This window comes from Ruditapes philippinarum, unplaced genomic scaffold, assembly GCF_026571515.1.
Source record: "Ruditapes philippinarum isolate M1 unplaced genomic scaffold, ASM2657151v2 ctg514_1_1_1_1, whole genome shotgun sequence".
Classification (NCBI taxonomy): domain Eukaryota; kingdom Metazoa; phylum Mollusca; class Bivalvia; order Venerida; family Veneridae; genus Ruditapes; species Ruditapes philippinarum.
The window spans coordinates 24,277-51,182 of NW_026856698.1; the positions used below are offsets into that span (position 1 = coordinate 24,277).

Genomic DNA, 26,906 nt, shown 5'->3' on the forward strand with positions numbered 1-26,906 from the left:
TAATTAATTTTATACCAATGATACTATTATCAAAAAACTTAAATTTAAGCTCATAAGTATTGATATTGGTGTGAAGCATGGCCTGGCTGTATACCGGTGATATTTGTAAGTTATTACCATTGTAACTCACATTGTAAATATTAAAACCATTTCTGGCAGCAAAAAAGACCTGTCCAACTGGTGTATAATACATGAATGCTGGTTTACAGTACCAAGTGTTTGTTAAAAATATATACAAAACCTTATGTTATATACAACCAGGGTCTTTCAAGTTGAAAGACCCTGACACAGCTAAGAAGTTACAAAACAGAATCACACTATTCACAGGATGGCAATCATAAATGTAATAAACAATAAGACTTATTTATTGAAAAAAACAATTTATTCAAATACTTTTCTCATTATACTGAACAATTACAGCAGTTATGTTAAATGGTCGACATATACAGTTTTATTTATTTTCTTATTTCCAAGTAGGTTGAACAACACAAAATATATTGAAATAAAGACAGGAGAGAGAGATTGAGAGATATTGACTTGTATGTCACCTAGAGACCTATTCCAGAATAGTGACAATTTAAATACAAGTTTTTCTTAATATAAGATTTTAGATAACCATAAAGATGTCAAATCTGCTGTACAAAACACTGTTTTGTTGCATTATTTTAAACAGATAACAAAAATATATGATCAAGTCAAACAAGTTTGAACATAATTGATATAAAAATAAAAATATACATGTATAACACTATCACAGCCACTGATCTGATCACATATTTATTCTGCACTTTTTATTGGTCACGTATTACTAGTATATGAATATATAAAAGTAATAAAAAATGTAACATAGCAGCAAAGTAAAACAAATGGAATGTATTTAAAACTTATGGACGGCATTTATAATGTTAAATACTTTGAATATGATATCACATAATTACATGTACATATTCATTAAAAATAGCATATATTTAAAAATACACTAATGCATAATATTCAAGTTCATACATTCAATATAAAGTTTTAAGCATTATACACATCAAGTAGCTGATCCTTTTTCAGATTCTTTTCAAACAAAGGAAAACCATGGAAAATATTATAAAAAGAAGAATCCAAAAAACAATTCTTTAAAACCTACCATAAATACACTACTCTCTATTTTTCCTTTAAAAGCATACTTAGTGCACTATACTGGTATGTATAAATAATTCCTAAATGATAGACTTTGAACTATTATCTTCTAATAAAAGAACATTAAACATGAATTTATCACCAGTTACTAATGGTTTGTCTGTACTCTCTATATATATTTTCAAATTTCAATCTCAGCCTCAACTTTATTCCTAGACATTAAGGTTGATGCAAACTCATTAACAAAATCTATATGATTCCATGATTCTTTCAATCCTAAAAAAAAGAGTTTCTTATTTTATAGACATTGAATTTATACCCTGTTACTTGAAACAGTCTATCAGACATAAATATTCATATTTTGGACCTTTTTTTAGACATAGTAATTCAATGTAAAATGTCCTGCAATATTAATTCATTCAACTACATAGACACAATGGTTCTCTGCAACACATTCTAATACACATAAAACATGTATTCCAAACTTTTTTTCTTCAACCATCTTTCTAGACATATACATAGTTATACTGACTTTCACAGAAATATGTCCTGGTGTATCATAATATTCCATATATGTATAAAAGCATTCATTGTGAAGCATAATACATACTAATCACTATAATCAAAAGTAAAAATCTCTCTTTTATACAACTTGTTTTATCCCCCCATGAATAGTCCCCTCCCCCATTCTAACAAAGAAAGACCATTCAAAATCACACTTCCAAAATGTTTAGCAAGCATCTGTATGCCTTAATATTTGTAAGCAATTTTCATCATATAATAAATTACAGAAATGCATCTAATCTATACAGCTTAAGTTAATGGGAAAAGTTTATTATTTTCCATGAAGAAATGATAAGTCTAATTTGCAATGAAGATGCTAGAATTCTATGATAGAATCATCTAACTTTTTATACACCTCATCAACTTTATTACTTTATTACTAATTTAAATCACAAGTGTTTCTATCAAACAGCCTGAATTAATTACTGAAATTTCTTATTTCTTTTTTTTTGGTAATAACTTTGGCAAGCAACTCTCTCTATACATACGTCAGATATTACATCTTTAAAGATATTTTCCACCTATGATATGTCAATGAAAGCAAGGTGAACATTGTTGATATGAGCATGTATATTATGACAACTAAACAGGTATCTCTTTTATTTAAAAAAAAAAATCTAATGTTTTCAAAAAAAAAAGATATTCATTTAATATTTCTTTTTAAGTAAACATTTAATGTCATCTTGTTTCAATCTAAGTCAAATTGCTCTTACATAAATATTGCCACAATATTCAATCACAATATGAAAATATGAGAAAAAAAAACTCAGTCTGCCATCATTTTTTGTTTTGAAAACTAAAAATGTCAAAATGATGTTATTCAAGTTGTTTTCCACATTAATGCTTGCTAAATTGTTTCTATTAAACAGCACATAAAATTATTCTAGACTTCAAACCAGTCATCCATTCATATAACTTCTGCAAAATATGACAGTTATGCATGTAAAACATTAAAAAGCAATTTCTAATTGGAAAATTTATGTCAATGTTTAATCTAAAATTAGATTTGATAGAAACAAGCTAACAATTAAATAGTTTGTGAGAGAAGAAGAATAAATATATCTGTGAACAATGCTGAGAGCATGACCGGAAAACTAGTGTTTTAACATGTCAAAATTTCACAACAATCACTCACTTTTTACATAATTATATCAATTTTTTGTTGAAATGTAGATATGATAAAACAAACTGGTGAAGATTTTTGTCACAAAAAAACAATAACAAAACCAGGGCAGAAATTTTCATCCCAACAATACTGTTTTCATTCGAGTGTACTCAATGATCTCTTCAAAAGTCTTTGCACTTACATCAAAGCAAGACAAATATATTGTAAAATATATATTTCATTTAAAACATTCTGATATTGACTTGAAATTTCTCGATATAAAGTTATGACGATTTTTTCACAATAAAGGGAGGTAATTCCACACATGTTTATACTCCAAGTAAGAATGCATGTTTGGCCGTTCCAGCGTTGTGGACTGAGTCTATCTGAGGTGTAATTGGATTGTTCAGGGTGGCATTGAAAGTTCCCTTCAGTACTGTGTCTTGTATCAGAGGAGAAAACTGAAAATATACAAAAAGTAACTATGGTAACTAAGGTTGTCTTCTTTTTTCTTTTTTTTTAATTTCAAAATCATCAAAAATAGTTGAACCTTTAGAATCTGAAAAAAAAGAAAAATCCTTATTTATCAAAACAATGTGATTAAATCAGACCAACAAATTTATACAATAGTTAAAAGAAAACACAATATTTTACTTAACAATACATTGTAACGATACATTTTGATTGATGAGAAACCATCAAATACATTTTTGGAATAACATAAACTACCTGAAATTCTGACGTAAAAGAAGCAATCGCAACAAGAAAAGCCTGTCATGTTAAATTTTTTTAAAGGTCTCGAAATAATTTTCGTGCATATTATCAGTTTGTGAATTTATAAGATAAGCAGAGGTACACACCAGTTATATTATGTTAAACTACAAAAACATAGTTCTCCCTGACATAACATGTAGGTGGCTTGTTAAAAACACAGCCTTTTTGTCTCTAATAAACAGGGCGAACTTCTTTATTATTAACCAGTGTCTAGACATCTCGAATATAAATGTATGCTTCATCAATAAGAATGCGTAATTAAAATTATCCATCATGATAAAGGAAACTTCGATATTAAAGAAAAATCTCTCGGTCAAAAAAAAAAAAAAAATCTTTTCATACGTTTTGGATGAGACATGGGCAACTGTAATTCATTTCCTGATATGTAATGTCTGCACGAGAAATAAACATCAGCTTTTAGATTCTGATAATATATCATAAATAACAAATAATGCAAATACGAGGCGTGTTTGTTGTTGTGTATATAAGGTGTACAGTTTCCCTTTCATGTTGTATTATTAATTATGATAGTAAATATACCTATATGATTACATAGCAACGTGTGCTGCAGTCAGAATATAAATAGGTCTTAGAAAAACAAAACTGCACCAATATTAAATAAAACAAGGAAACCGAATCTAGAAAAATTCCACACAATCTCTAATCTTGAGTTATTACTGTATGTAACTGTCAATGAGTAATAAAAACATCATTTTCCAATTTTAACCCATTTTTTATTGAGAAAAAAATCAAACAAAATTATCATTTCTGCTCAGAATTTTCAGCTGTAAATTACCATGATTGGTATCAAAAACAATTAATTAGACATATAAACTGGGATAACTTATCTAACCTCATAACTCTTGTGTTTTTTTTTACCTTTACAACCTATATTGTACATGTGGAAGAGAAAAAAAAATTACTCCAAAAGTCAAAATCAATCAATTTTATTCCTTATCAAGCAATGTTTATAGTTTGAGAGAGACTAATCTACTTCTAATAAATTTCTACCATGATTTATTGACTTACACTTCCTCCCTAAACACAGAAATAGCAACTTTATCTTCCAGAAATAAAAACATTTAGCAGTATAAAAATCAGAAATCAGCAATATTTATGAATTCAAAGTCACGATAAGCCCTTTATTGTAACTTTGATGTACAATTTGCCAAACAGCAATTCAATCCCAGTTGTCCGGCACACTTAGAAGATAAATTTGAAATTTACGTCATCTGAATTTTACTAATTCATGTTTAAATGGATTCTAATGTATTCATCGAAGACTGAAGGTTTACAAAGTGTTATCTGTGAATCATACCAATTAAAAAATAAATACAAGTTATCAGATATGTTTAGGTGCTTTAAAAGCTAGACTTGACCCGTTGTCGACTTCTTACTAATCAATTTGTAATTAAAATCATCGCCTAAAGATTAGCTGTATTGACATTGCAGAAAAAGCAATCATTTTTATCAATGGATTAAAATTCTAAAATTCTGTTTCAAAAAAAAAAAAAAGTCTGCCACTGATAAATGGTAAAAAAACTACTTGCTAATTTCTTTAAAGGGTGTGCCATTTATACATTTATTACTAAGACAAGTTCTATTTTAATTTGAAACTGCCAAAAAAAAATCATGCACTAAGTATGCACATGCTTCTATTTAAGTGCGACATTATCAAAATAAATTGCCATATTTTATGCATTAAACATTTTTTGTTTGTGTATGTGAAACATTTAGTAAGTCTAGATGAATGGAAGTTTTAATTTTGCAAAAAATATTCAAGTGTATCAGCATTTAAACATTATTTCATTCAAGAATACCAGCTATATGTAAATAACCTGCAACAAAAATTTTTCCCAAACAATTACCAGGACATAGTTGTAATAATTGTCAGCTTTTGTTTAAGTTTTGCTTCCACAGCTAATATATTTAGAAAAAAACTTTTTTCATCTTCAAAACAAACAGACAAAAATTGTTATAGTAGTCTTTGTACGATATGTACTAAATAACACAGTATATTTGTGTATAATTTACATCCAAATATCTCCAGGAAGCTAATTTTCATCCAATTTATCTCAACATTAACAGTAATATGTGTTAACAAATGTAATGAAAATGTTTGCTTATAATGAAAACGAAAAGCTAAATTAATGTACCAGATAAGTGTTATATTCCTGTAACACTTTGTTAAATCATTATAAACAGAACAGAGAACACTTCTAACAAAATGGTGCCAAACATTTCTTTACAAACTTTAACAAATTATTTTTCAAGCTCTAGGGGCTAACTATTGCTCTATTATACCGGTAGCAATTTGTAACAAGAGCTGTCGGTAGGACAGCAACGCTCGACTATTCTTAATGCTTGATAGTAAAAAAAATGCTTGATAGAGTTACCTCCTCCTGTTTACAGGTTGGGGTCATGATGGTGAACAACTGTGCAAAGTTTCAAAGCCATATGTCAATGGACTTTGAAAATATTTGAACTATTACAAAAACTTTAACGTAAATTCTAAGTTGAAAAAGGGGCATAATTCTGTCAAAATGCTTCATAGAGTTACCTCCTCCTGTTTACAGGTTGGGGTCATGATGTTGAACAAGTGTGCAAAGTTTCAAAGCCATATGTCAATGGACTTTGAAAATATTTGAACTATTACAAAAACTTTAACGTAAATTCTAAGTTGAAAAAGGGGCATAATTCTGTCAAAATGCTTCATAGAGTTACCTCCTCCTGTTTACAGGTTGGGGTCATGATGTTGAACAAGTGTGCAAAGTTTCAAAGCCATATGTCAATGGACTTTGAAAATATTTGAACTATTACAAAAACTTTAACGTAAATTCTAAGTCGAAAAAGGGGCATAATTCTGTCAAAATGCTTGATAGAGTTACCTCCTCCTGTCTACAGGTTGGGGTCATGATGGTGAACAAGTGTGCAAAGTTTCAAAGCCATATGTCTATGGACTTTGAAAATATTTGAACTATTACAAAAACTTTAACATAAGTGGTTACGCCGACGCTCGGGTGACTGCAATAGCTCTACTTATTCTTATCGAATAGTCGAGGTAAAAATAAGTAACTTTTATTTTAGAGATTTACAAAGTTCAATATAGATTGACGTCTAAAAATGGAAACTACCAAACTGTGAAGGGAACTTCACTTTTAAAATAATTATTTCAGGAACTCGGTAAATTCTGAGACTCAATGCTCAATGCCAATGATGCAGTAACATAAATAATGAATTATACAAAAAAAACTAAATTGACAGCAATCCTTCAAAACAGTAAGTGAAATTTTGAAAAAAAAGCTTAAGAAACCAATCATCAGAATTTTCAACCATCACGGCATAATTATAGTATACCAAACCATTCCAGAAGTTTTAATTTAAAACATCTTCAGAACATGTACCGGTGTGTATATAAGAGGGAGTGGTTGTGTTGAGGACATTGATGGGAAATGAGACTGACTCAGACTTCACACACATTAGAAGGAGGTATGACAGTTAAATTATATTTCTAATCATTTTCACTTAATACATCATTAACTACTTCAGATGCTGCTTAATTCTCTAGCAGCCTATCAAAGCAATGGCTGCTACATTCTCATAGCTTAAATTAACTACATTCTATTGCCACATGATGCATTCTTAAACTTGCACTGATCAGCTGAGTTTAAATAAAAAAACAACAGCAGCACAAACATTAATTTTCTAAATGCATTTTGTGTAGACTTTTAATTTTCATTGCAGTAATATAAATAACGAGTTTAATTAAATTGAAAATCTTAAACACATTTATGTACCTTTGAACTAACCCAAACAATTAGATTTTGGATTTTGAGAAAGCCTGGTTTTAGGGTTTAAAGTCATCCCTAATTATTGTATGATTACGTTTGTCAAAATAAGCCATTTCATCATACAAAATATATATGCTACCAATTATTTAACAACTAATTTCCAATATTCAGAATCTCCAATTAACTACTGTAATGCTCTCTAAATCTTTATCATCATGTTTATAGAGACAGTTTGTTTTATCTCTTCTTTAGTTCTGCCTTTTTACAAACATAATCGGTTCTCATATATGATTTTTTCTCCTTCATACAAGACACTCACTGTTTTCTCTCCTACATCTATAAACTTTCCAATTATACATTCTGCTTCTTCTTTCTTCTCTAATTCATTCCATAATAATATATTCCATTGAGTTTTTTTCTTCTCCTTTACTTGTTGTCTTTTCACAGTTCTGGCATTGTATCACATTAAAATAATTCTGATATGCCCACTATTGCGGTTCTTTCTAAATTCAAAATTTCACTATTTTCATGTTCTGCTTATTCCAGTGCTAGGGGGCGTGGACGGTAGTTTGCACTAGACAGTACCGTCTATGAACATGCTTAAAATTTCTGTTTTGGACTTAGGGATTCCTATTTTCTCTATTACACACATTCTCCAATATCTTCACCATTGTCATCTTCTAATAGTTGCTGAAGCATTTTGTTATGAACATACACAAGAAGTTGTCCTTGAAACCAGGTAATTCTGTTAAACCAAGTTGCCATCTACATTAGTATGATATTTTTTCTGTGGATTAACACTTACACATCTTCAAAGTCAATTCTTAAAATAATGAATGCCAAGTAGCAATTCTGCCAAAAGTTCTTTCTTCAAGTTTACTTACTCATCAGGCAAGTTTCCTCCTGAACTTGTCTATCACATATTCAGTATTTCCATTCCGTGGCCCTTTCTTTTAAATTAACACAAGCTGGCTGTTTTTTTTGTTTTGTTTTTTGAAAACTTGACAACTTAAGTGGCAAATATATTATCAAAACTTAGTTTTACTTACTCAAAAGTTTTCTTTCAAATATAAATTGAAATGCTATAGCAAGGATTGTGATTGTGGCCATGGTCACTGCTCGAGGTTGGGCAGTTTAACTTCTAGTATTTTGATGCCGAAATCCCTCATGCTTGTAAATGGATGCTTACAAAATTCAAAGCATTAGAGAATTAGGTATCAGGGATTAGGGTTAATTCAAGACTTTCTATAAAACTGTTATACTACTGAGTTTATCATTACACCAAGCCTCACATTTACATGTTACATTACCAAGTATTGTTTTATGGGTTTGTATTAATTACAGGCAATCATGCATTCCAAACTTAATCATATTATTTGATTCTAAATAAAGCATGCAGCAAATGCCTACAGTTGAGAGAGATGCATGAGCAGGTTTTTTTTTCTATTCCAATCAACTTAATGGATATGTACTCATTTTGTTTGGTATTCCTATATCAAACTGTATCAAATAATGTTAATCATTTTTATACCTTGAGGCTGGAATTTTTCATTGACATAAAACAGGTGTCAAAACCTTTTCCAGGCAGTACAGTAATTGTAACACACTTTTTTATATATCTTGTAATAGATTTGTATCATTAATGTAGGAATTTTTTTTTTTACTTTAAGTAATTTTTAACATACTTTAAATACATTAAAGTGATCAATTAAGAGTAAAAATTTTGATATTACTTTGCAACAAACCCATATCCAAGATATAAGTTCTAACATATTACATAACTTCATCACAGCCCTTTTTCTGTCATTTTTTTTTATAAAAATTCTATGAAAATAACATTTCAGCCTTTAAATGGCTATTTTTATTACAGCTCAGATATAAACTTACATCTATGTTTTTTTTCTCCATTTCACACTTTCAAAGGTCATGTATATTATATATAAATTATATATATGATTGAGTAATTGTGAAAATCATACTCCATTTTTTCCTCCTATCATATGTGTAATAGTTTTTAGTTTGTATGTTTTATTGTTCAGTATTTCACTTATAAAAATATACTTATAATCAGTTTTTTGTTTTTTTTTTTTTACTCATAAAAATATGAAGACTTGTGAATCTCTACATCATGTACTGTAATTTCTCAGTTCTAACCTTACTATCTATTATATAGCATCAAAGAAATAAATTGTTTGCCTTAATTGCAGTCAATAATGCTGCTTTTATAGAATCAAATTGGAGAAACTGTTCACAATATTGTTACTATTAATGATGTTCTCTTAAAACTCATTTATTTTACTTGTGTGAATGAAAAAACACTATTGTACACAATGCATGAGAAGAAAAAAATTAACAGCAATATATATTTGTTAATGAAGAGAGCATTAAATTTTCATATATACCATGGGTATGGATTTTGCTTTTTACATGGTACATTAAGTTAGTCCATTTATTTCACATTAACAGGGCACTCTGTCATGTAAAGTCAACACAATTAGTCAAATATGAAAGGCTTTCATTAAGAAATTTGAAAGGCTATTGGTATAAACTTTGTGATGAAAAATATATTTGTAATGAATAAATCAAGTTATCCCCTGTACAGATTAAAGATTGTGAAATCATGAATGAAGGGAGTGAAAAATCACACATAATATTTCATTTTTTCCCCTCTAATTCTGACATTATAAATGCAGGTTAAATTGATATAAATCATACAAATGGATAATTTACACACTTTTATGATACAGGCAGTTATATGCATGTGACATTTCAGTACTAACAATATGAGGAACATTAATTACAATCATCTCAAAAAGACAAGAATTTCCTATTAAACATGTATTGATAACTTTTATTCAATAATTTATCTATTCATTTTTGTCACAATACCCCCCCCCCCCAAAAAAAAACTAGAAAAACCCAAAGATGAAAATTACAAAAACAGGAAATCCAACCATAAATAAGCATCATTTTGTTTGTTTGTTTGGATTTTATGGCACACCAACACAATTTAGGTCATATGGCGCTAAAACAGGAATGAGGAGTTTGGCTAACCTGAAGCTAGAAGATGCATTATAAGACTCCAGTTATTTGAACACATTAAGTCGCCTCGCCTCTTACGATCATGCAGAGATAAACAGTGGTTGCTATGCCTCAACCCTTAAAGGCAACCTATAAGTCACCAGAGGGAATTATAGAATCATACTCTAAATGTAACAGCAAAATATACAATGACTAAAATTAAAAGAGAAACAATTTAATATTGAATAAAGTTTACAAGGAGATAATGATAATGATAAAATATTTATAACAGAACATTTTGTAGGGATAAAGAACACTATGTGTTTCTCCTGAAATTGCAACATAACGGCTGTTGCTTATTGTAAATCTTCCTTCTTTTCCTCCTTCAACGTTTACAAAAACGTTAAACATTGTACCAGTTATTATATCAATCTTAAAATCTTATTTCAACAAATTGTCTTTATCATACTGAACATTGTTTATAGTAGAAAAGACTGATTAATGAAAACCCTTGTAAAACTTTTGTAAACAGCTGACCCTTAACATAGCAGCATGAAAGTCAATTAAATATAAGTTCAGTGACATATGGGCAGTAGCAACACTACCATAATGAGAAAATCATTCTAACTAATGTGTATGGAGAACTGTGTTTATTTTTATAACTCAATGTTTATTTCATTTATCTCAATGAATAATATAAACTGTACGCCCACCCTCCATATGGTACAGATAAAAGCTTAAGAGTTTATTAAGTTATTTATTTAGTAACAGAGCTTACAAAAATGACAAAATTAGAAGACATGACAATACTGTATATTGCAACTTAAATTAGAAGCTTCAGAAACTAATTATTTATTTAAAATTTTGCCACTTTCCAATAAAACATTATCTGTTTATTCCATAAATTAACTGATATTATAATGTTTTAAGGTTTAAATTTTATCCAAATGCATGCAGGTAAATAGATTATGTAAAAGAAAAACAATCGCACTGGTGATTTGTGCAAAGGTTAAAGACAGTCTAAAAGCATTTTGAGTCTGACAACTCTTTAATTATTAATTAATGGACTGTTCCTAATTCAAAGCAGGACAAGTTCATTACAGAAATTCAGGGGGTTGATTCTGTTGCATATTTCTTGTTGAGATAAGACCCTCCTTAAAGTATAATTACTTTATGGAACAAGTATTTTGAATGATGAGGAATGTTCATACATTTTAAGTTTCTGAATGTGTGTCTTGTTATTATGTAATGTTCAGCCAGCTGTCAAAACAACCAAGTTCATTCCTGTAAAACATTTGACAATTTATACACAGCTAATCATAATTTATTTGAAATGAAAATCAGTCCAAGGTATTACAAGAATCTTAAAGCACATGGCACTATGTATTGAATTCCATAAAAAATGATTCAGGAATCTTTGTTAACCCTTTATTTTGACACATATCATGCATATGTCTTTTGCTGCACGCTGTTGTTGAAATGAAAAATATGTTCCACTTCACATTAAGAAATATGCGAAACATCACAAGTTGAAGACAAATCATGAAAAAGAAATACAAGTTCCAATCTAAAGCATCTCAAAACTTTGATAAGGCCATGTTCAAAAACATAAATCTTAATAAATCTTGATATTTTTCCTCTAGAAAACATGACAGCACAAATATACAAGAATGTAAGTTTGAGAGTGATGACATTATAATAACATCTGTTTATATATCATATGCACCAGAATTCAACATAATTTAAACAAAGGTGAAACATTATTCACAAACAAAACCTTGGCAATGACTACCATATTGATAATCTTGACATAACTGCAGCTAAACTCTTGCAGCATTGCATAAAAATGGTTAAAGTTACAATTTCCTCTCCCAAGTTATTTATGGAATTGACAAAAAAAATATGCAAAGACATTTTGAATTATTCCGCAAGCAATGGTAATAATGAAAACAAGTTTTTATGAAATAAAAGAGACAAAGACAAAAGGAATAACATTTTGTTGTGCGGAAAAAAATCCTGATCCATGTCTAGAAAGTATTGCAGACAATGAAATAAAGAATTCAGAAAGTTACTGGCGCTTGTTATCCATACTTTTTGTTTAAAACAATTCTAAAAAGGTCAATCAAAGTTTAAGACACAATGTTTTGTTACAATATGTGGGCATAATAGTACTGGAATACAAATTTTGTAGGAATTAAATTGAATCACATTGAAGAAAGTCAACTAATAGTCATAACTATCAGAAGTATTGATACTAACAGGTAATTGTCATGAAAGGAGTTTGTTGTAAACTGTTATTGGTATAAGTTGTACAAGGGAATTTCTGTAAATATCCATCTGAATTTACATATAACATTCATTTCATAAAAAGAGTAGTACAGACATCTTATATTTTAGGCTGATATTTATCCTAAACATTTTCAAATATCAATTGTTTTTCAATCACCATTAAAACAGTCAATCTTTCAAAATAAATAGTCAATATTAGATTATTTTTCTACTGTTTTCAGTTGTGAAAAATAATAATGCAAGAATTTTTCATTCACTGAAAAAATTGTCAAAGCCAATTCAATTTTAAATCTGCTGTTAATGCAGCTGGCAAGAGTCACTTTTCAAAGGGGACAACATTATTTATTGCTAGGACTTGAAAATGTTTAAGGGAGAAACAGCTAACATTCTCACACATCTTACAAAAAAAATACTGCAGTTTCAAAAATCCTTTCCCTCCTAGGAGACAAATGCGTTAAAAAAAGGAGCAACACTCATTGATTCATTAATGTAGATAACACCTTTTTGCATCATTTCTTTCAGATTGTTTGTCAGTATCACTGTCAAAGGACTTGTTCCTTGACTTTTTGAAGGGTTTTAAAATTGTTTCATTAATCAGTATAAGTGCTCTCAGAACATTAAAGTCCAAATTTCCATTTGCATTCAAATATTTTCGCAGTTATAACAGTGGTTTTGTTAAATTATTCAGGATTTTCTGGCTGTATAAAGATTAAATAATTGGTAATGCTAAGGGAAGATTGAGCTGGTGCTAAATCTGGTGCAAGGTTCTTTATTCTCTCATGAGGCATTAAACATATTTTTCATATTGTGATCTTAAAACCCCCTTTTCCCTGCTGAATTACCGTCCTGGTTTGTTCTGTTTGTAATTTCTAACTGTCCATTGTAAGCTGGAGGGAAATTGCTTGTAATCACAATGATATCATTTTGCAGCAAACATTGAAGCCTTGTCGGACTGCACTGGGTGTGCAGGCTAGTCAGCTGCTCTATACTGGGGACGTACATAGACAGGTAGTTCTTGCAGAAAGCACATTACAGATAAAAACAGACTGGCCTATTGCATGTACAGTTTCATGTTGGTGACTACAAAAGAATAGATTTCATATCTATGAAGCAATTAATAGAAGTCTATAAACTCCTTCTTTAAATAAGACATTTGGAATTATATTTCCCTAAAATGTATGATCTGTATATCAGTCTGTTTGAGTCAGAATTTTCCAAAGAGATGACTATACTGTACATGAAAAAACTCAGCTTCTTGCTCATGGGAATAAATCTATAGTAATTGCGTACCAGTACTGAACTATATTTTACAAAAAATATGTTTTGTTACAAATTACTTTATGAACATTGAAGGTTAATAGAGAAAGACTTAAGTCCCATCATTTATTTAATCAAGTCGAGTATCTGTTATTTACTTTAAGATTTGTGTCATTTTTTGCTAATCATGATTAATGTCCCAAAAATAAACACCACACTGTGGTAGGCATAGTTGTAGATGGTATAATTACACCAGTGAGTAGAAAATATTAAGAAAAATAAAATCATTATCTTTCACAGTACAAAAAGATGTTTTATTATTGCTTCATTACAGCAAATATTCTTCCTCTAACATGATATTTGAACGACAAACTTACGTTTTTTTTTCTTGAACATAATCAAACTACAAGTGATGAGATTCTCCTAAATGTAAACATACCAATTTTATATAATTATTTTCCTAGATGTATTACTTGTTTCCAGACAAGACAATTTAATATTGTCATAAGACATACATTTTTCAGATGATTTTGTACGCAGATATTTCATTAGATTATCCGAGGTCTTTGTTGTTTATTCAACAATGCTAGATTTTGCATACCATATTGGATTTTAGTTTATATCATAGTTAAAAGCAAGAAAACATCCAATGCCTCACATGATAAAAAAACTCGCTGATAAATTGATAATTTATGTTTTTTCAATTAATTTGCAATAAAATAAATGTATCATCAATAAAAACACTCACAGCAAAAAAATAATTTTAGCAAATAAAAGCTGAAGAAAAAAATAACACAATCATTTCATTGTCATAAAGCGGCTACCAAAACTCCCAAACAACTGACAAAATTAATTAGCCCATAAAAAATATAAAAATTCATTGCAAATTTTCCTTTTGTCATATTTAATAATTTTTTCTGTTAATAATTGCTATTCATTGTTTATATTTGCTTTAAAAAAGCTGGGTACAAACAAAGGCTAATAAACATCAAAATTTGGCCTTTAAACCTATAAATCCACTCTCATTAACACAGAATTTCTAGAAATTAAGCCATGATAGTTTTGAATTTTAAAAATCCCCAGACTGTGTGCACTTAATTCTGCATATTTAGATGCTACCAAGACAAAGACAATAAACCAGTCTGTGTCACATGATCAGTTTGGTTCCATGCTGTTTGATTAAATCGTCTGTGGTTAAAAACCAATGTAAAACAATACACTGGTCATGTGCTTCTTGCATTAAAATGCATCAACTTCTCACAAATTTCATTATTTTTTTGAAATTAATGAATCTGAAGTCACAGATTAATGCGTGACCCACACTTTAGATAGTCAGGCTGCAGTTCCATTATTTACTTTTCACACTATGACAAACAATTCAAAATCTCATAAAACAAGATTTATGTCAAATTTTCCATTATCTTCAAAAATAAAACAGGCCTACACTAAAAGCATTAAACATTGACCAAAAATGATTTACACAACCTAGCATCTGTCCAGATAACTTAGATGGCAGATGCATGTACAAGAATTTAGAAATTTTGCACCTTTCTTTTCACTTAATGCATGTATCTTTAACAATTCTATGAAAATACTTTATTTAAAACTTAATGTTATACTAGCTTTTATTTCTTACTGCTGTCCTAGCTGTGTTTGTTTTTTGCTTTATTTTTGCTTTCTTGTTCAGTTAAGTACCATTTTAATCATTCATATCATTTATATGTACTAATTGGTACATGTAGTTAATAATATAAGAGTTTTCCTTACATCCAATCAGAGTATAATTTATCTTTGTTTATTTTACAAGGCTGTTTTTTATATTTAATATCTATTTAAGTACATAATGAATGACTTTTACCATATACCATAACTTTATGGATGGACTAAATAATCAGTATACAATGAATACAAATGTACAAACAATAATATAACAGTCTAAACATATATACTTTTGTAAATTTGTCAGGAGGTCAATTATGAATATGAGTAGAGTATGGAATGCAAGGTTATTACTGATTTATGAACTAACCTACTAACTCTCTAAAATAGGATCACTTGATTTTTGCCTCTAATTAATTAGTCAGTTAATTGCTTTACACCTGTGTGGTACCAATAAATTATTGATGTTAACAGGTAGCCAAAAGATATAAAACAGAAATAAAACTAGTTTTAAGGTAAGCATAAATTTTCTTTCATGATGGTTTGCCCCCTTGTTTTCTTATCCAAATCGACCCTGTCATAACATCTTATTAAAACAGCTTGACAAGCAGGGTTGTAAAATTCTCTCAGCAATTCCTTTAAGACTTGTGTACAGTTATTTACAAGTTTGTCAGCCAGTACAAAAATCCATTTCTTATCTCGTTTATTGTTGTTTATAGAAAATTACATGCAAACTTGGTAAGCTGATTTGCATGCAAGCATAGTAAATTGATTGACAATAAATAACTAGATCCTGTCTGCACATAATTTCTGTGCTTCTTAAATTGGCTACATAGGTCTTAAGGAGAACAATGTCATGTCAGAATATTCAATAGAGTTCCTTCAAACATTTGGCAACCAGTTAACTATAAATTATGATCCCATGTTTCTAGGAAAGAAATATTATGCAGCAATTTTGATTTCTTCAGAACATAACCATTAAAATATTTACAAACAGAAAAAGAACAAAGTATTCAACATTACATTTTTTTCTTAGAAAATTCAAGAAAAATTTTATGCGAAATAACTCAGAATGATACTATTATCAGGCCTAAAAATGAAACATAAAGCACACTGTAAAAACAACACTACTGAAATAGTAAAGGAATATTTTAAAGAACAATTTAATCAGTTCAGACAATACATCTTCATTCAGAATATCCAAATTGGTGATTAGGGACATTTTTTAACAAACTCTGATTCCAGCCCCTCTTGTTTTTTAAATGATATAATTATCTTTGGAGAGAAAAACGTGCAATAAACCAATCCATGCCATAGCTATCCATACTGCCACCATATGGTGTACAATACTCTTGGGTCGACCTGGCCTGAGGACATAGGGCACATTATATCTCCTTGCTTTAGTCCTGAAGATATTGAAAACAGTTCATTCTTATAAATAAAATAACCAAGATTCACTAATGTATCGCACATTACAAACATACCACATAAAAACCGATTATCTTTCACCATGGGACCAGACAAAAAACAAGATAAAAAGACAAGTCCATTTTCTGGTCTCAAGAGCCAGAATGTATCCCCCTATAGGCACGATTTCTGGGAAATTATGATAAATTGTTAGACTTCTTATCTATCGTTTAGTTTTGACACAAGCATAATTCTTTCTAATAGTAATATGTTTTTCAATCAGATTATTTGAAGTGAGTTTTTCTGTTCAACATCAGTACTTACCCTGTCCTAAGAGATATATGTACTGTGATGCTGATAACTATAATCCAATCAGAAAACCATCCTGAAATCCCTTTACAATCATTTGTATAGATTCACAGCTAAATTGAATCAGAAGTCAATGGCCCAGAAAAACAAAAGATTTATGGCCAGCTTATATATAAAACAAAATTTTCACTTAATAATATATAAGACATAAATCTTTTGATAACAACCTAGGTTCTAATTCCCTGTAGGAAACATAAAAGGAGAGAAAAAATGGGGAAAATACAAGAATGAGTTAAATAAAGAAGACTTAAATGTCAATTTGAAAAAACTATTTCACCTACACAGCATGCACTTTTAAAAGCAGGAAAAAAAGTAAAAGATAAATACCACATCCTGAATATATATTGTGTGTATTAATCTCTGGTACGGATTTATTTTTTTGTTCAATAATGTTGTTTGTGTTCTTTGATAAAGGTTACACAATTTATCTAATTTCTCAAGGCTTTATACCAAGGAAAGGCAACTTGCCTTTAGAAATTGGAAGAAAAGACAAATTCAATTTGGGTTCAACAGAAGCAATTGAGATGGATACATTGGAATTATTAGTCCTACTTTAAAGACGGAATTGAAAGAGAAAAAAAACATCTTAAACTACATAATTTATTTAGAGCTATAACTATTGACATTAATGAACTTCTTCAAGAAGATAATTACATATAATACTTTAACCTCTAGCATTTAGGAGTTTTTATTACAGACTAAAGACAACAAATTAAAGAAATGGTCTTCTATGATTGGGCATAATATTTCTTACATCTTCCCATCTTTTTTCCCCCTTCCATCATTATTTGGAATGATGTCAACAGTCATATTTAAGCCATAGTGAAGCAAATTCATGTGAACAAAGCTGGCAGAGGTTGACTTCAATAATCATAACCCTACCATTATGATGAATATGCTGAGCTTTTTATGTCAACAAAACATGAAATGAACATATTCACCAAATGGGTTTTTTCCCCCTATAACTAACTATGTAAATATTATTTGTGGATTGGGACTATTGTAAGATGTAATTCTGACTCACAGGGTGAACAAAATTAAAGAGATATTGATGTCTCTTTCATGAGATCATATCACTTTTTATTGAGATAAGATATATACAATGTACCTTGAAATATGTTCAAACACAGTCATAATGTTCAGAAATTTTAGGGTAAAAATAAATGGGCTTTGAAAACTGAAATTAAAAAATATTAAATCATAAACTTATTTGTATTTTACATCGCTTCAATACTGTAGAGGTTGTACGGTGACTTTCCAGCTTTGTTGGTGGAGGAAGACCTCAGATGCACCTTTATGGATTATTGCAGGCACAAATAGGCTTCTGAGTAAGATCAACCACTGATGTTAGGTAAGCTAGCTGGATAGCTTCCTCTCATGGAAGAATCCAAAGTCTGTAGCAAGATTTGGACCAACAGTGACAAGGGGCAAGTGGTTTGAACTAAACAACCTTAACTACTCAGCCATGGATGCCCCATTAATCAAAAACAGTCTAGTTTTAGAAACATTAAAGACAGGGCTTATAATGAAGAAGATTTATTGTAGACTTACAATACACAGGATCTTTCTTTAAGCAAAATGAAAAATGTATATATAGTTATAACTGATAAAATCATATGAATATATTATGTATATTTTACATATTTTTATATAATTATTTTTTTATTATAAAAACATAATCAAACCTTATACTAATTCTTTATTTAAAAAAAATAACAACATTAATTAATGAAAAATTCGGTGGAAAAAAAGTGAAAAACAGATTAAAAGAGACATTTTCTCAGTGTTTTCACAAGTTGTAGAGAGTGATTGATGTTCCCTAGGAAACAATAACATAATATTGGATATACAGATAGTCCAAGTGACATTCCCATCTGATCTATGTCTTCATACGATTCAATACAAGTCAAGCAGAAAAAAACAAATTGTTTTCTTATTTCTCCAAATGAAGTGTTGTAAAATGAATTGGACTATAAGATGCTGACCTTCTGACTTTAAGATAGAGGAGACTGTCTGTAAGATAGGTCTTAATCTGCAGAATACTGACTGCTACAGACAAAATAATCATTCTCATGTTTCGATTGTAAGTCAAACTGATCTACCCAGGTCAAATCATATGATTATTTTCCAGCTTAAATGGTGAACGAAAGACCTTAGCAGAAATCATTATGATTATCTGGTGGCTGCAATGATGATGAACAAAGATATAAGAAGACAATGGAGAGCTATTATATTAGACATAACAAGGCAATGAAATAGAGATATCAAAAAAAAATCAAAAAATCAAGTATTATGTTATGCATAGTCATTGTCTTTATCGTGCTTGCTTCTGAGAAAAGGAGATAATAATAATAATAATAATAATAATAATAATAATAATAATAAAGTCTTTATTTAAAGTGGCTACACAATTGCAACAAAGGCAATTTACCATGTGGGCCTCATAAAATGTGCATATTTACAGGTACAGAGAAGGAGTATTATTCTAAAAGCTATTATAGATAAGTTTGATTTTACAATGATCAATCAGTGAAATAAAGATGAATGAACAATTTACTGAAATCATGAACAATGCCAAAATGTAGCATTGGTTAAATTACTTCCATTGTAACATTTATACAAGCAGACAAACTTTAGAACAAATATTCCTTAATTTTGTGTTTTATACTGAATACAAAAAACCCAGAGCAAACAAATTGAAAAATAACCACTTTCTCCCTTGTGATTGCAAATAATATTATCTTTAATGTAAGATTGAAATGAAAATCCCTGATTTTTCTCTCTGTTTTTCTTTATTTAATTTGCTTTTCAATAAATATTCATTTAAAAATGTTGAGAGTAAAAAAAGGAAGTGTGATGTTTAATTAGATGAAAAGAAGAAGAAACAAGAGGGCCATGATGGCCCTGAGGTCGCTCACCTGTATATAGGCCCCCCACCCCCAGGCCAAGGGCTTTTATTTGTTTATTTGAACAGACTTGGTAGACACCCATAAGAAAATGTTTCATGCTAAACATCTAAGTTCTAGCTCATTGGCTTTTTTAAAAGAAGATTTTTTAAAAGTTTTTACTATACACATATAGTTAAAAACAATGTCACCCCTGGGGCAGGGCCAGTTTTGACCCCCGGGCGTTTATTTTAACAAACTTTGTAGATATTTACTTAAAGATGTTTCATGCTTAATATCTAAACTCTAGCTATTTGGGTTTTTCCAAAGAAGATTTTTAAGTTTTTGCTATACACATATAAGGAAAATCAATGACCCCCCCCCCCCCCGGGCGGGGCCAGTTTTGACCCCAGGGCTTTATTTGAACATACTTGGTAGACACCCATTAGAACATGTTTCATGCTAAATATCTTAGCTCTAGCTCTTTGGGTTCTTTAAAAGAAGATTTTTTAAGTTTTTACTATATGCATATAGGGAAAATCTATGACCCCCTGGGGCAGGGTCAATTTTGACCCAGGGCTTTTATTTGAACAAACTTGGTAGACATTCACTAGAAGATGTTTCATGCCAAATATCTAAGCTCTAGCTCTTATGGTTCTTTAAAAGAAGATTTTTTAAGTTTTTACTATATGCATATAGGGAAAATCAATGACCCCCAGGGGCCGGGCCAATTTTGACCCCAGGGCTTTAATTTGAACAAACTTGGTAGACACTCACTCGAAGATGTTTCATGCTTAATATCTTAGCTCTAGCTCTTTGGGTTCTTTAAAAGAATTTTTTTTAAGTTTTTACTATATGCATATAGGGAAAATCTATGACCCCCTGGGGCGGGGTCAATTTTGACCCCAGGGCTTTTATTTGAACAAACTTGGTAGACATTCACTAGAAGATGTTTCATGCCAAATATCTAAGCTCTAGCTCTTATGGTTCTTTAAAAGAAGATTTTTTAAGTTTTTACTATATGCATATAGGGAAAATCAATGACCCCCGGGGGCGGGGCCAATTTTGACCAAAGGGCTTTAATTTGAACAAACTTGGTAGACACTCACTAGAAGATGTTTCATGCTTAATATCTTAGCTCTAGCTCTTTGGGTTCTTTAAAAGAAGATTTTTTAAGTTTTTACTATATGCATATAGGGAAAATCAATGACCCCCTGGGTCGGGGCCAATTTTGACCCCAGGGCTTTTATTTGAACAAACTTGGTAGACATTCACTAGAAGATGTTTCATGCCAAATATCTAAGCTCTAGCTCTTACGGTTCTTTAAAAGAAGATTTTTTAAGTTTTTACTATATGCATATAGGGAAAATCAATGACCCCCAGGGGCGGGGCCAATTTTGACCCCAGGGCTTTTATTTGAACAAACTTGGTAGACAATCACTAGAAGATGTTTCATGCCAAATATCTAAGCTCTAGCTCTTATGGTTTTTTAAAAGAAGATATTTAAAGTTTTTTCTTTTGGTTGCCATGGCAACCAGAGTTCTGCATGGAATTAAATTCTTTGAACAATTTTCAAAGGTGACCACCAAAGGAACATTCCTGTGAAGTTTGGATGAAATTGGCTCAGTGGTTTATGAGGAGATGTCATTTAAAGCAAAAGTTTACGGACGGACGACGGACGGACGACGGACGGACGGACGCCGGACGAAAAGCGATCACAAAAGCTCACCCTGTCACTTTGTGACAGGTGAGCTAAAAACAACCTTAAGATGTTTTAACCCTTAAATAGAAAGACTTTTAGAACATATATTGCTAAATTAATGTAAAGTAACTAAACATTGTACAAAGAGTTAACATAAGTCCACAATGAGTAAAACATGACAGCTCGAAGTGGATCTCAAAAAGCTTGAAGATTCATTCTGAACATACTCTTTATTTCCCCTCTTTAAAACCATTGCAAATAGTTAGTCCCAGTAATAAGCTAGTACTCATGTTTTTGTTTATTATTAATGTAGACTGGAGGACAATTGAGGGTTGCTGGCCTATGTTTTCTCCAGATTCTCTCCCGACCAAGATCATGAATCAATTTGAGAGCTCTATAAAGGTATTTATACAGTGAAAGAGATAAGCGAAGGAAAATTGATTTACTAATTATCATGTTAATGACCCTAGATAGTTTCATGGAGAAGTTTTTTCTGTGGAATAAGTAAAGCTGAAAGATAACAGAGGAAACATCACCATATTTCAGAATAATTCTAACATTTCAATGCAAATGTCAGATAATTTCCATCAAATTGTCAGGAAACTGCATCAAACGATTTTACAATTTTCCCTGATAGAAAGTAAAAAGTTTCTGAAGCTTGCTGTGGGCTTTGTGTATTAAAGCTATTGATGTAGTTATATCATCAGTTGATCACATAGATTAAGTAAACAACTGCAGCAGGTTATCTATAATATATGGGCTGATTGGGAATTAATAAAGGTTAGTTTATTCCATTTATGTAATTGCAACCTGATTTAATCGTAGTGAAAATACAATAGGGGATGCATTTTTTTAATTCCTTTAATATTCTACAGGCATAAACATTTAACCTGTCAGCCATACAGAACTGTCAAAGTATCTATTTCAGGAATACAATTTTGCTGATGCAAATGATTTTTCTATTTGCTTATGCATAAATAATATGAAGACTGCAGACATAATATTTATGCATGCATGAAAAGTATGCATAAATCAGCTAAACTGAAGTGCAAAGTTAACTTTTTCCCCTAATGAGGTGCAAAGATTGTTTTAACTATGCAAAAAGATACTAAAGAAGAAAAATTACCACTTTGCCATAAATAATGAAGTACAAATTATAATATAGAAATCTTATTAGCATTGACTTTAATTAAACACTTTTGATTAGCTTGATTGCAAAGAATGCTTTCAACTTATTTGAATCATTCTTAAGTCTTCCACCCTGAATTAATTTAAGTGCTAGTGATGATATATGGGGAAACATTGTCGTGACCATCTTTGCTTAGAGATGCAGAAATAACCAATAGGATGCTATTTCCCCAGGGCTTTTATTTGAACAAACTTGGTAGACAATCACTAGAAGATGTTTCATGCCAAATATCTAAGCTCTAGCTCTTATGGTTTTTTAAAAGAAGATATTTAAAGTTTTTTCTTTTGGTTGCCATGGCAACCAGAGTTCTGCATGGAATTAAATTCTTTGAACAATTTTCAAAGGTGACCACCAAAGGAACATTCCTGTGAAGTTTGGATGAAATTGGCTCAGTGGTTTATGAGGAGATGTCATTTAAAGCAAAAGTTTACGGACGGACAGACGGACGGACGACGGACGGACGGACGCCGGACGAAAAGCGATCACAAAAGCTCACCCTGTCACTTTGTGACAGGTGAGCTAAAAACAACCTTAAGATGTTTTAACCCTAATAGAAAGACTTTTAGAACATAAATTGTTAAATTAATGTATAGTAACTAAACATTATACAAAGAGTTAACATAAGTCCACAATGAGTAAAACATGACAGCTCGAAGTGGATCTCAAAAAGCTTGAAGATTTCATTCTGAACATACTCTTTATTTCCCCTCTTTAAAACCATTTCAAATAGTTAGTCTCAGTAATAAGCTAGTACTCATGTTTTTGTTTATTATTAATGTAGACTGGAGGACAATTAGGGTTGCTGGCCTATGTTTTCTCCAGATTCTCTCCCGACCAAGATCATGAATCAATTTGAGAGCTCTATAAAGGTATTTATACAGTGAAAGAGATAAGCGAAGGAAAATTGATTTACTAATTATCATGTTAATGACCCTAGATAGTTTCACGGAGAAGTTTTTTCTGTGGAATAAGTAAAGCTGAAAGATAACAGAGGAAACATCACCATATTTCAGAATAATTCTAACATTTCAATGCAAATGTCAGATAATTTCCATCAAATTGTCAGGAAACTGCATCAAACGATTTTACAATTTTCCCTGATAGAAAGTAAAAAGTTTCTGAAGCTTGCTGGGGGCTTTGTGTATTAAAGCTATTGATGTAGTTATATCATCAGTTGATCACATAGATTAAGTAAACAACTGCAGCAGGTTATCTATAATATATGGGCTGATTGGGAATTAATAAAGGTTAGTTTATTCCATTTATGTAATTGCAACCTGATTTAATCGTAGTGAAAATACAATAGGGGATGCATTTTTTTTAATTCTTTAATATTCTACAGGCATAAACATTTAACCTGTCAGCCATATAGAACTGTCAAAGTATCTATTTCAGGAATACAATTTTGCTGATGCAAATGATTTTTCTATTTGCTTATGCATAAATAATATGAAGACTGCAGACAAAATATTTATGCATGCATGAAAAGTATGCATAAATCAGCTAAACTGAAGTGCAAAGTGAACTTTTTCCCCTAATGAGGTGCAAAGATTGTTTTAACTATGCAAAAAGATACTAAAGAAGAAAAATTACCACTTTGCCATAAATAATGAAGTACAAATTATAATATAGAAATCTTATTAGCATTGACTTTAATTAAACACTTTTGTTTTAGCTTGATTGCAAAGAATGCTTTCAACTTATTTGAATCATTCTTAAGTCTTCCACCCTGAATTAATTTAAGTGCTAGTGATGATATATGGGGAAACATTGTCGTGACCATCTTTGCTTAGAGATGCAGAAATAACCAATAGGATGCTATTTCCCCCTAAGCATAAACTTAAGAACAGATTAAAATCAGTGTTTACTAAAAGTACATCATATTGTAAATGCAAAGTTTTGCATCTAAGTTAACACTTATAAGCCTATAATCTGTTTTACATCAGTAAGTTACGTCTATAAAATTTATTAAAGAAACTCATTATGGCTCCGGTTTGAGTGCTTACCCATATGACTCACATGTAAAACTCACTCCGGTACAAAGACGCTAATTGCTTAACGAAATTATTCTCCTTTAATCTTAATGATCAGGTAGTCATAACTACATCATAAGAAAATAATTTACAACATTCAACTGCAATAACATGGAGAATCAAGTATCTATCATCCAATAAATATTCACAAATTTATGTCTACATCACAATTAATAGGAATATAGACACTAACTTTATTTCAGCCATTTATAAAGTAGTAAAAACTGCTGGGTATGGGAATATTATACTGAAAATAAGAAGTATTTGGTGTAATAAATATGCAGTGAAATTTATAAAGCTTGAAGTATATTATTGCATAACATCTGTATCATTTATAATCTTGTCCAAATGTTGCAAGGTTGACGAAGCAGCAAAAAACTTGTCAGGGAAAGTTTGTCATTAGAGGCATTATGTAATAATAATAAGCAACAGGCTTAAAATTGTTTATGTGTCAGTTTGGTGTGGGATATTGAATATCTAAAGCAAAATGTCACTCCTAACCCATTACCAGATATATACGCCTTTCTACGCCTTTTTCACCCCCTCCCTTTTTGCTTTCTCAAATGGTGAAAAAATGCCTTATTTAGGCCCTCAAACACTTGCTTTTGTTTGAGAAATGTTGTTTAAAAAATTGACCACTTTTTCGGCGCCGTCCCCCATCCAAAAGATACAGCAGGGGGTTGCCAGAAGGGGGATGTGCCCCCTTGTGTTTGAGGGGTTTGAAGTGGGGCAGAGTCCCCCTCATCGCCAAGAAAATTTTGGACTTGTGAGAGGCTAAAAATGACCCCAGGTCGATCTTAAGGTAAAGTGTAACCAATGCTGAAAAAGCCTTTGACTCTATCTCAATCCATTGAGAAGTGGCAGCACTTTGAAATCAAAATAGTGATTTTTGGCAATTTTGAGATGTCCCCTAGTTGCCATGGTAACAGGAAATTTAAGACTGAGCATGTTGTTACAAAGGCAATGGTCCAGTCAACATTTGTGCCAAGTTTGATTAGTATTGAAGCAGTTTTTATAGTTTTATAGCAATTTGAACTTGTAACGAGAGACTTTTCAATGAAAACAGCCATTTTTCACAAAATGCTCATGCGGTAATGGGTTAAGGAAGATGTTGCCATGCAAAATCTAGTCATATCATTTTCTTAAATATGATTCCTATTGACATATCATTGAGTGTGTGTAGACGAAGCAATGTCACTGTCACATATTGCTTTAAAACCATACAATTTTATCAAACTAGAATATGTTTCCTGCTGTATGAATCTTAACATGCTTCCTAGTTATTGACAATATCTGATTGTTGACATCAGCTACCTTGAACTATTGCAAATCCTTATGACATGTTTCCTAGTAATTGCCATTCTTTATGACTGTTGTCATGCTTGCAAGCTATTGCCAATCTTTATCATTGTGGCTTTACTTCCTTGCTATTGCAAATCTTCTTGACAGCTTACATGTTCCCTACCAATTGCCAAATCTTAATGCTGTTTCCTTCCTAGCTATTGCAAATCTTCATGCCTTTGACATGCTTCCTATAGCTATTGCAAATCTTTTTGACTGTTGCCATGCTAGCAAGCTATTGCAAATCTTTATCAATGTGGCTATACTCCCTTGCTTGCCAATCTTTATGACAGTTTACATGCTCCCTAGCTATAGCTAAATCTTAATGATGTTTGCTTCCTAGCTATTGCAAATCTTAATGATGTTTGCTTCCTAGCTATTGCAAATCTTAA

At 30.8% G+C, this 26,906-nt stretch overlaps 1 protein-coding gene across 1 annotated transcript in view; it reads right to left on the reverse strand.

The window, feature by feature from the left end:
* Window positions 1–1,424: 1,424 nt before the first annotated feature.
* LOC132747419 (sperm-tail PG-rich repeat-containing protein 2-like) overlaps window positions 1,425–26,906 on the reverse strand; it is a 113,715-nt gene continuing 88,233 nt past the window's right edge. The window contains exon 12 of the mRNA XM_060736796.1: window positions 1,425–3,258. Within this exon, the coding sequence (XP_060592779.1) occupies window positions 3,127–3,258 (132 nt within the window). The 3' untranslated portion in view covers window positions 1,425–3,126. The remainder of the gene's footprint in view (window positions 3,259–26,906) is intronic.